We start from the raw sequence: 12,326 nt of genomic DNA, 5'->3' as shown, positions 1-12,326 counted from the left end.
TAGTGGAGGGGATTTTATGAAATCCCATCTCCACTATGCATCCTAATATGCGGGTGAGACACCCACAAAACCGGACATGCGGCGCGTCATTTTAGAACGCACCATGCCTGTTTACCTTGCGGAGACGCTCAGTCTATGTATAGGATGCGGTGATACCGCATGTGTTCAATGAACACATCCAGACTCACCGCGCGCACAGAAGGGGAGGGCTTTGGGCGGAGCGGGCTTTCCGCTCCATCCAAAGTGCAGACAATGCGCTTAGTGGAAACATACCCTTAGAGTCCAATCATTCCTGGTGTTGTTGAAGTTACACTTCCTACAAATCCAGTTCTGTGAAGGCTCCCCGCATATATAGATAGAGCAGAACTGGACTGCTAATTAGTCCCAACACTCAAGGAAATCATCTATGTAGCAAGTCTATTACATCTTAAAATGGAAGCCGAGACTCAAGCAGCCTCAAAGAGTTAAATAAAAAATACATTTAAAAAAAAAAAATAAAGAATTGAATAAAAAATTAAATTGTGCCTTTCTGGAAGATATATTGATCCCTAAGACTGTGTTTTTTTTTCTCCTTATTCCCTATTAGCTGATTACACCCCATGCCATAAGAGTCCAAACCCCACCCAGACACATTCCTGGCGTTGTCGAAGTCACACTTTCCTACAAATCTAAGCAATTCTGTAAAGGCGCCCCTGGAAGATTTGTTTATACCGGTAAGTTCCCATATAAATTTGCATGCTTGTTATACAACCTAGTTGCAAATCAAATGTATTGCTGCTAATAGCATTTTTTTCATGATGGGGCAGCTGCAATTTTTAGACCCAGCGAATGACGTGTTGTTTTTTTTTTTCAGTAGAGGAGGGATGTTGTACTGTGAGCATCTGGTTCCTATCACAGTATATTGTGTTCTCAGCCACAGTAACATTTAACCTTCTCAGTATGAGATGTAACATAGGGCAACGAGGCCTCCAGATAATGAAAGGGGAGAGCGGTGTGATAACCAGGCGCTTTATAAAGTACTTAAATCTGAAGTGCTCAGTAAATAGAGGGAGAATAAGGTCCTCTTTATTTTTCGAGGTTCTTACAGTAACAAATACTGACGGCACAGTTTCTCATTATGCTAAGAAAGGACAGACCCCAGACTATCCATTCTGTATTGCCTGCTCCTTTCAACAATTATAAAGATACAATTACCTTGGGAGAATGTGGCAGTTCAGTTGATTAGCACGGTGAATTAAAAGAGTGAGTCACAAATGACATGTCCAGCTATTTTCTACAGGTCCTTTGTATTCCCAGTGCACCTCACCCTGTTGTAAGAAGGTCAAAAATTAGAGAGAGAGATAACAGTTTCCAAGCAGCTTGCACTTAAGAGAAGAATTAACAATCATTCTGTATGTAATTGCCAGTTAATAGTATATTGCCTTCTAGATTGAAGCGAATAAGTGGCGATATACTGGTACTAAGTAACATTGGATCACTCTGCTCTTTTACTAATCGCACAGCGAGGGGAGTGGGGGTGAGGCGGGGGTCTTACAATGTATATTTTAATTTAAGCTGGAATTGTGTTAGTAATATAGCAAATCTTATTTAAAAGGGAGAATTTGTTGGCCAGTCGTGTATTCTGAGCGGATTCAGAGCTGTATACTGATGAACTGGTCTCAGTGATGGTGCATGATGCATTACAATTAGAAGATATAAGAAAATCCGTAAATATTAACTTTTCCGAAATGTGATTCATTTACGTGCACTAGGAAGGTTTAACTTGATAACGCCATATAACCAAAGATCTGGAGTATGAATGACGTGATTCACTTTACATTAAGTGTTATGTGTGATTTACATTGAATGTAGACCCAGAGCATCAGTAGAAAGTCTTCCTCTTGTCTGCTGTCTGCTCACTATGGGTTGGTTATATTGCACCTGGTCGTTATGAGTGTTATCATATTAATAATGTAAAATTGTAGTGAAAGAAATATTAAAATAAATCTAAAAAGAAGTAGGTTAGGCTCTTTGAAAAACTCCGAAAGCCCTCCTCTTTTATAGCACACCCCAGACCAGACACTTAAAAGCCCCCATACACATTAACTTGGCCGAACTCACCGATACCAGTCTAATGTGTATGGGGCCTCTTGACTCTGTCACGACAAATAATTTTGGGAGAGAGATGGATCCGGCCTATTAGATCACCAATGGTTGGCTTGAGCGTTCCTTTGTATGGGAGAGATAGTTATAGGCCAAATGATCATGTGACTGCTATCTATGAAATCCTTTATTCCTACACCAGGTCAGTCACTAAAGCCAGACATCAGATCTGACAAAATTAATAAGGGGCCAAAACAGAACTCTCCAAAAAAATGACCTCTTCACTCTCCTTTCTTAATGGCAACCAATGGGCATATAAGCACTGAAAGACTCAAAGTCTTTACTGCTCAGCCACAAGACCATGTGTGTTGGGTCTTGGATTTCAAGTCCTGATCAGCGCTGTATCCACTTTGACTCCAATAGTTACACTGTTGGCCAAGTCTACTGTGGATACATTTTTTGGCTATGTTGACATGCACACAACTGAGTTACATCTAAGGAGCTTCAATGAAGGGTCCATAGTTTGAGACCATATTATTGATATATTTTCTCTTCTAGAGGAGATACTCTGGTAGTGTCCTCTCTGGTGGAGCATGTATATTTCCCCATCAGGTTCATATGAATCTAAGATAAGAAACATCTGCGTGTCTCCATATGAAATCACAGTTATAAGCTACAGTAGATCCCTCATACCCCCGTGGGTGACACATTCTGGATCTGAAGCGATCATAGGTTTTATGGAGGTATGAAATGGTCAATGGTGACTTGAAAAATTATGTACAAATCTGCGATACTGACTCCACCTCATTTATATGTAAGGCCCCTACTATCAATACTGGATAGATTACAAAAGGGCAATTATTAATTTATGTCTAAACAAAGCAGAGAACATAAAGTCCTCATTGGAGGATTATATTGGCTCTGAAATTTTTGGAAGCACAGGCTGATCCATTGATTAAACATGGAAAGTGGAGCTGAGCAGCACATTCATAATGTCAGGAAATTGTTGCAATAAATTAACTTGTGAAAACGTTTTTCCTAAAGTTGAAGATATGTCTTCTCCAATTCAAATACTACACTACATCCATCAAGCAGAGTATATATAAAGTGCAGGCAGCTTCTAGGACTAAGTTTGGCTGAACACCATGTTCTCAAGCTGTAAATCCCACAGAGTCTGGTAGTGCCCAGTTTGATTTGAATTGAGACTTTGAAGTTACTGGTAACATTGCATCATGGTAGAACCTATCAATGAACAAGATTGCGATTTTGAGTGTGGCCATTTTAACCAGCATGGGCTGGGAAATTCAATCTCAGGCGACTGTTCTGGTCAGTGGTTGATATTTAGTGTAAAAGTCCCATGCACTGTAGATAATTGTCAGCCGACTGATTGTTTGGCCAACAGGTTTTTCTCCCTTTTTCCCCATTCTTAGGAGCACTCCTATGTTATTAATGAGGGATCTGCTTCCAGGTTCCTCTGGCGGTGGCTCATCTAGAGGGAGATCAACAAAAAACCTCAGCTGAAAGTCCAATGGGCCGATCATCCTCTCCCCAGTCCTCACCTACCAGGGGTTAGTTAGGAAGCCCACATTATTTGTGAAGTCCCTTTGTGGTTCTCAAAAACATAATCCATAGCCAAGACAAGGTCTTAAAAATCTATTGGGTTGCTCTCATCTACGTATCCTTTGAGTCATGCCCTTCCATCTAATTTATACGACTATATAAGTCCGGCCATACACATTAGATGTCTGTTAGTCGAAAGATGTCTGACAGCCATGTCAGCCAACTCTCATATGCAGGAGTGCACATTCGTCCGAGCATTTCTGTGTTCTCTATGAGAAAGCAGCTGACTCACATGTCTGCCAGCGGTTAATCTCAAGAAGAACAATGCGATTGGAAATCCGAAATTGGACATGCCTGTTTGACGCCACTCTTGACCATCATTTGGCCAGTGACCCCCATAAATATTAGATTGACGGCCTAACCAATCTATATCGGCGGGTTCGGCTGACATAAGTCTAATGTATATGGACAGCTTAAGGCATATGATACTATTATAGTTTCTAGAGTCATCATCCATTTTTTCCAGACTTCTGAATGACAAACTTGCCTTGTTAGGCAGTGATTTCTTCCTTACTACTATATCAGCTGACTTAGCATTCAGGCTACTAGGAAATCTGGGTGGCAAGTCTAGCAGGACTTATAATGTTGGCCATTTTGATTTCCCCTGGCTTGTCTGAAACATTTAAATTACTAGTAGAAATTTAGAATTTTTTAAGGAAATGTTTTTTCTGTTGCAACAGGATGTCGTCTATATACCCTGCATAATGCTTCCATTTCACTTTCAGTAATATCTCCTCTGGTAGCATATGTATTTGATTTCTGGCCTGCAGCACATGACACAGTTTATCTTCTATTCCACTTGAGAAACATGAGATGTGGCCGCTTTAATGATCTTTTGTGCGCATTCAAATGTGATTCTATCACTGACACCGCCACACAGTTTGGAGTCAATAGTCCTTCCCATCACAGGAAAGACAAACTAGCTGTCTCATAGGTCAGCGCACTTTAAACAAATAACTTGTATTCGCTGAGCAAATGACTGCTAATTACCTCCCACAAATCATAGGATTTTTATTCTATCATAATTCACAGCTACTTCATTTGTTCGGCGTACCACACACTCTGGCTTCTGCACATTGTGACTCCAGCAGTACGGCTGGGACAATGGGTCAGATTCTGGGGTACATGTCGGTATAAAAAAAATTAACATATATAACATAAATATTCACACTTATTTAAAAAGCCAAACTCTTTTAATCAGGCATCCCATAATGTGTCATAAATCTGACAAATCTTAAGATAGAAACAGAATGACCATATACCCTGCTGTAAGTAAAAAACAATAGTTCATATAAATAACATATGATACTTAGTAAACACTGTTTATGATAAAAACCATGCAAACGCCATCCCACCGCTGCAAGGTGTACCCAAATTGGGAAGGTCCTATACTGTCTCTAGTATTAAAACTTTACCATGTGTCAAAAATAACCTCAATGTGAGCAGGACCACCTTACCATAATATGGCACATCCAATACTCTGTTATTTGGTTCTATCATAAAACTGCCTAATAATTCAGAAAATTGAGGAGCGATGACTGATCGAAGACTCACGATAATTTTGGTCTGAATGCATAATTTTATAAGGAGCAATTATTAATTACTAGAGGTGTGCCCGATGCTATCGCATCGGGAGGGATATGTGTGTGTACGTGTGTGTATGTGAGTACGTGTGTGTGAGTGTGTGTGTGTGAGTACGTGTGTGTATGTGTGTGTATGTGAATACGTGTGTGTATGTGAGTACGTGTGTGTATGTGTGTGTATGTGAATACGTGTGTGTGTATATGTTAATGCGTGTATGTGAGTGTGTATGTGAATAAGTGTGTGTATGTGAGTACGTGTGTGTATGTGAGTACATGTGTGTGTGTGTGTGAATACGTGTGTATGTGAGTACATGTACGTGTTTGTGTGTACGTACGTGTGTGTACATGTGTGTGTGTATGAGTGTGTGTGTATGTGAATACGTGTGTGTGTGTATATAAATACGTTTGTGTGTGTATGTGAATACGTGTGTGTATGTGTGTATGTGAGTACAGACAGGGGTGGGGGTGTTCAGCGGCGGCAGGTCCAGCGGTGGGGGGGTCCTGGCAGCAGCCAGCCGGCAGGAAAGACCGCGGCTTGCGGCCTGTGCACAGGCCGCAAGCCATGGCCTTTCCTGCCGGTTGTGATGGAGGTGGGTGGGCAGGCAGTGGCGGCCAGCTGGCAGGAAAGACCACGGCTTGCGGCCTATGCAGGCCGCAAGCTGCCGTCTTTCCTGCCGGCTGTGACGGAGGTGGGTGGGAGGGCAGCGGCGGGTCCGGCGGGGGGTCGTGGTGTGTATGTGTGTATGAGTACGTGTGTGTATGTGAGTACGTGTGTATGTGAATACGTGTGTGTGTGTATGTGTGTACGTGTGTGTGTATGTGAATACGTGTGCGTATCTGAATACGTGTGTATGTATGTGTGTATGTGAGTACAGGCGGCGGTGGGGGGTTCAGCGGCGGCAGGTCCAGCGGTGGGGGGTCCTGGCAGCAGCCGCAAGCCGCGGTCTTTCCTGCCGGCTGTGACGGAGGTGGGTGGGCAGGCAGCGGCGGGGGTCCATCGGCGGCGGGGGGGGTCTGGCGGTGGTGGTGGGGTCCGGCGGCGGTGGGGGGGTCACGTGGTGTCCCGCTGGTGGTCCTGGTACCACCAACGGATGCCATATTGGAATACCCATCACTGGGGTATTTCAATATGGTTGGTCGGCGTACTTCCGGTCAGCGCGGTGGATTGTGGGATTCGGGGACATCCAGACGGAAGTGGATGACAGACAATTTAAGGCAATTATATATACAGATAGCGCAGTGTCAAACGGTGGTCACTACTTAGATCTCTTAAAGGGAACCTGTCATGTTGAACACAATATCTGATATCATCACTTTACAGAGCAGGAGGAGCTGAGAAGTTTAATATGTAGTTTTGTGAGAAAAGATTCAGTATAACTTGTACTTTATATTAAATTCTTCACTTTCGGTACTTAGGAGTCCAGAAATTATTAATTATAGCGCAGTGTCAAACGGTGGTCACCAATTAGATCTCTTAAAGGGAACATGTCATGTTGAACACAATATCTGATATCATCATCACTATAGAGCAGGAGGAGGTGAGCAGTTTAAAGGGATTCTGTCACCTCATTTTGGCGGTCTATGTAAATGATTTCGGTCCGGTCCGATGGGTGGTGTTTTGGGTCCTTTCCTCCACCCCTCTTTGGACGCTGTCCACAATATTTCTGGGAATTTCCATAGTTGTCCTCCATATTACGCGTGTGTTCATTGCAATCTTGACTCACGCGCGCGCAGTATGCTTTGCCCAACTGTGGGCAAAGTCGAAAAGCATTAGGGCGCATGCGCCCGTGAACTATGTCCCGGAATTATATCGTTGTGTTCCGGGACATAGTTCACCGGCGCATGCGCACTAATGCTTTTCGGCTTTGCCCGAAGTTGGTCAAAGCATACAGCGCGTGCGTGAGTCAAGATTGCAATACGCATGCGCGTAATATGGAGGACAGCTACAGAAATTCCCAGAAACATTGCAGACAGCGGCCAAAGCAGGGTGGAGGAAAGGACCTAAAACACCGCCCATTGGACTGGACCAAAATCATTTACATAGACCTCCAAAATGAGGTGACAGATTCCATTTAATATATAGTTTTGTGGGAAAAGATTCAGTATAACTTGTATTTTATATTAAATCCTGCACTTTCTATACTTAGGAGTCCAGTGGGCAGTCCTAATCTCTGTGTCAGTGAGTAGGACCGCCTTCTGGACTACTAAGCATAGAAAGAGCCAGGATTTAAATGAATAAATTACAAATAATTATGACTCTTTCCCCATAAAGTTATATATCAATCTGATCAGCTCATCCTGCTCTATGGCATTCTCCTGGCAGATCTGACACCCAATAGGTGGTTTCCCTTTAAGTTTGTGGTCCTAAGTTCACTAAGTTAGTGTGCTACCATCCTGATGAAGCATCCCTTCAAAATACCCTATGAAGGAGAGTAAAAACTATCTGAATGGTGTCAACCACCAAACTACAAAAGAATATTTTGCATTAAAAAAATGCCCAATTAACCTTTCATTTCACCCCAATGTTCCAGACAGTTTTAAATATCACGGAGCTTCACTAGAGTTGCTGTCCCGAGCACATTGCCTGGCCGAGATTTGTGTTTTGTAATTATAGCTCCATGGCATTATTTTCTAGATCTCCGGTATTATGTGTGTCCTGCAATGTCTTTTGTTGTGAACCTGCCCGGTCTGCAGCTGTTCTTTGCCGTTTCTCTATTGGCAACACATTGATCAAGCTGACAATGGTATATTACTTGTCTGCATGAAATATTAAATGAATCGGTGCCCTTTTGTTTGTTGCCTTTTAACCAAACATCTCCAAAAAGGGCACATGGGACAATTTAAAATTCCAAGAACTATAGATCTACAAATATGCAAAAAGACAATTTGCCGCAAGTGATTTTTGTTGAGGAATACATTGGCTTCTTACAAATTTATAGATTGACTTTTGTTTTTTATTTTCTTAATATTTTTGTCCTTGTTTCTATCCCCCCACCATTCCTGTTCAGTGTCTCAGAGGAGGTCTGAGGAATAAGACGTAGCATTCGTGCTATTGCACAAGCAGACTATTTGTCCTAATCAGTGACATGCATTTACTAGAATTGCTTAAAATGAACTATACCTCATATAGAAATCGCACATTTACAGTGTCCCATTCATCATCGGAAAATTGAGGGCCGGTAAACTTTTCTGTTCCTCCGGCGGGATCGTAGACATGCATCAAAATGTTAAAAAATGATTGGTGAGAGAGAACTGTCTGCCATTTATCAAGGAAAGGAAACATTATTTGCTAATTTTCCAAGCTAGTCGGTGACAGGGTGCTTCGTCTTTGAACCCATAGTGACCAACATAGCCTTTTTGTTATTAGTACAAGTCAAGCGCTTTTTGGCTGTTGCTAACAAGACACATTTGTCTATCTCGCTTTTATTTTTTTTTTATTATTTCCCTGACTGTGTGGCTGCTGTGACCAAGAGGCTTTTTCTATTTCATGATAGGATGTTGTATTTTATTTCTTTTTCAAGTTTTGGTAACTCCGGACCACTGATAAATCAAGAACTTTCTGAGTCAAGGTGAAGGTATCGACTCTGTTACTCCAAAACTGACATAACGTAGACAGTCATTTGTCTTAAAATAAGGACAAAGAGGTCATTGAGGCTCCAATCAATACATGCTGGATGGTTTTTGGGATCAGATATCTATATCTTGTTTTGTTTTTTTCTGCTAAATTAACAAAGTTTGATGGATTTCGAAATACAAAATAGAGTTTTTACGAGGTCCTCTGTTTTCATTGAGTTCGGTGTTGAGCATCAGTTACCTTGCTTTTTGGACAGGATGGGTAAGGTCTAAAAGGTGACCTAAAGAGGTTATCCAGTTCATCAAAATTAGGGTAGGATAGGCTATCAATATTAAATTGTTGTGGGTTCAACTAACAACACCCTTACTGATTGACTGTGGCCGCTAATAACAGCTTAATAACCCTTCTAAGGGTTGCTCAACTCAACATTTTTTTTAAAAAAAAGCTAATGATCCAAAATACCAAAAAGGGTAAAAAAAACACCTTTCTAATCCCCTTACGAATTTGCTAACATTTCTCTGATCATCTGACTCCGGTAACAACAATATGTGACCACTACAGCAAATCACACAAAAGAGATCACTGATGTGACCAGCGATTGGCTGAAGTTGTCACATGTCAGCATCATTGAAGCCGGGTGAGTAGAGATTGGTGCATGTTTAGGACACAAAGGGGTGGTATTGGTAAGGGAGCGGCAGATGGTTTTAAAGGCGTGAATTACTCATTTTATTTTTCTAGACCATTGAAAGCTGCTTCTAAAAGTAATGTCTAGGATTGGACCAGTGGCAGACACGTACAGAAAAGGACTCCGGTGAAAGAACACTAGGGTCCTTTGTAGCCCAAAAGATCATCATATTGCACAATTCCTCCACCTTTGGAGGTGGAAGAAGGCCCCCTTACCTCTTGGGTCCCTATGCAGCTGCAGGGTGCACCAATGGTATGGTCACCCCTGGAGTAAACAATACATTTACGGTGGCATGCACGGTCATATACATTAATTAAAATGCTCTACTTGCAGCCAAGTATCATTTTAAATTAGTTCTATAAGTTCTTAACTGATTGTTTTATCACCTTAGATGCCCAGATTGACTTTGGGTGCAACTGGTTCTTACTACCGAGATCCAGATGAAAAATGGATGCAAATCATCTCTTGTCCATGAAAAAAACCCTTTTCTCTCTAATGAAACCTATTGGAGACCTGCTCTTTAGCATCTCATTTAGCTCACCAATACTGACAAGGGGCAATAATCAGAAACTCCAGTCTACACATAGGTTTCTGGTTGAGTGACATCCCTAGTCATGTTGCGGTGGTTGGACGTTGACTTCTGGAATGGCTTTCTTTAGATGGTACTAACTTTCTGATAGAGAACATACTCCGATTGTCTCTGTGGACCACTTTTAATATCTGTATAAGACACATTGAGTGTTTGAAGCCTCAACCTATTGTCTTGATTGTTATTCCGAACAGTTTTTGGAATGAAGTCATATAAATACATGGAAACTCAGAAGGCCAGAGGTTCTTTAATGAGGGGTCAATCGTGAAGAAACTCAAGGATAGCCGATATGTATGTTACTTCGTATTACATCAGGCTTGGCCTGATCAGCATCATAAAACATGAAGGTGGGATAATGTGGTAGACCTCATAATCAACATGAGATTTTTCATGAGAATCAGAAGTTTTGCTTACATGAAGTTCTTCAAGGAATATTTGTGTGACAAATGAAAAATAACGTATTTCATAAATGTTGCCACCAGTCTTATCCCTAGTTGGCCTCAGCTCTTTTGTGTTGTATCTGTTATACAGCTCTGGTGTAATCTGACATTAGCATCTGTTTCAGATATTGTATTACATGTTGCCAAAAGGCAAAGTCTTCACTGTGAAGTCAGTGCAACTGATAGCCCATTTTATTACATGGCGCTCCGTACCTGCGGGGCTGGGATTGGTCGATTCTCTGGCACCATAATAAGCTATAAATGAACATCATGTGTCCGAAGTGTAAACAGAATTGTTCCAGCACAATACAATAGCCATACACCAGGAAATTCCTTTGTGTAACAGGAAAATGGAGACCTTACATTTTTTTTTTAGTGTCACACGACATTTCCATGATTTAGTGATTGTCCCTTTCAATGATACAACTGTCCTCGGCATCAAGTCCACATCAAGCTTTTTTAACCAAAGTCTCATAAGGCTTTCCAGTCTGCTTCTATTCAGCTTCCAGTCGCCGTCATTCATATAGAAGTGTGTATACACCAAAGTCATCAACAGCTTAGGTTCCAGCATCACTCAAGTCGTCCATGACAGGAGAGGTTCTCGGGCCAAATGTCAATCATTCCTTGGCAGCGTATTCATTTATTTATGCAACTCGGCAAGTTAGCAGATTATAGGTTGCTGCCTTGAGCTAGGCTTAGACCTAAAGTTTCCGTTTCCCATTTTTGAGTAAAAGTCTGATTTTTTTTTTCTTTGCAAAACGTTGTAATATTTAAAGTTGTTTGATTTTTTTATCATTTTTTTTTCAACTTTTCGAATGTTCACAAAAGAAGAGAGACTTTATAAATGTACAAAATGATGGGTGCCATTAAAAAAATAATTCCCTAGAATCTTTTCTTAGAACATCGTGGCATTCTACTGTTATTCCTTCTAGAATAAATTAACAACTGGGTGTTATCAGTTGGGGGTGGGCGTGTCCCTACGCGATCTGACACCATCCAATCAGTGCTCATAGTAGGACACTGTGTAGAGGCACTAACTTATGACAAGGGGAAAAGGTAACACCCAGTTGTCAATTTATGTAAATATTTCTAGGAGGAATATCGGAGAAATAGCACAATGTAGATTTCTAAGAAGAGAAGGTGCCCCATAATAAGTATATTATAGTAAATATAAGTATTTACTCAAACAGGCATATCAGGTGATAGCTCTGCTTTATCATTAAGCTACTATAGGTGGCACCATGCCATCTTTAAAGTCGACTTTGTCATTGGGATCAATGCAAGGTCAGGAGGGTCCTTAAGGGATACTGCCACAAGGTTTTTGCTGAGAGCAGCATGATATAGAGGCAGAGGCCATGATTCCAGTGTTGTGCAACTTATTGGGCTGCTAGCTGTCATTTTGAAAAAAAAAAATCACAGTTTAATTGTTGCAAATCTACTAGTTCTCTTAATGCTGAGCTCTGTATAGCCCCACCCACACCACTGATTGGCATCTTTCTGACCATATACAGTGTATACAGAAAACTGCCAATCAGTGGTGGGGGCGGGTTTAGACTACCTGGCAGTTGATTTACTAGTTCTCTAGCGATAATATCCTGCTGATAAAACACAGATTTTATCAAAACAACAGTAAGCAGCCAAGTAAGTGGCACATCGCTGGAATCAAGGTCTCTGTGTCTACATTATGCTGCTCTCAGAATAGGTTGCAGAAACCTGGTGATAGATGCCCTTTAAGATTTCATAACCTTCTGGT

At 41.4% G+C, this 12,326-nt stretch overlaps 1 protein-coding gene across 21 annotated transcripts in view; it reads left to right on the top strand.

Moving 5' to 3' along the window:
* EBF3 (EBF transcription factor 3) overlaps positions 1 to 12,326 on the top strand; it is a 206,372-nt gene that overhangs the window by 142,521 nt on the left and 51,525 nt on the right. For all 21 annotated transcript variants that reach the window (XM_073546365.1, XM_073546360.1, XM_073546359.1 and 18 more), the window contains exon 10: positions 587 to 713. In XM_073546365.1, the coding sequence (XP_073402466.1) occupies positions 587 to 713 (127 nt within the window). The remainder of the gene's footprint in view (positions 1 to 586; positions 714 to 12,326) is intronic.

Source organism: Dendrobates tinctorius, unplaced genomic scaffold (genome assembly GCF_039654945.1).
Source record: "Dendrobates tinctorius isolate UK_male_01 unplaced genomic scaffold, ASM3965494v1 ptg000147l, whole genome shotgun sequence".
Classification (NCBI taxonomy): Eukaryota; Metazoa; Chordata; class Amphibia; order Anura; family Dendrobatidae; genus Dendrobates; species Dendrobates tinctorius.
This window is presented reverse-complemented; position numbering and strand designations above follow the sequence as displayed.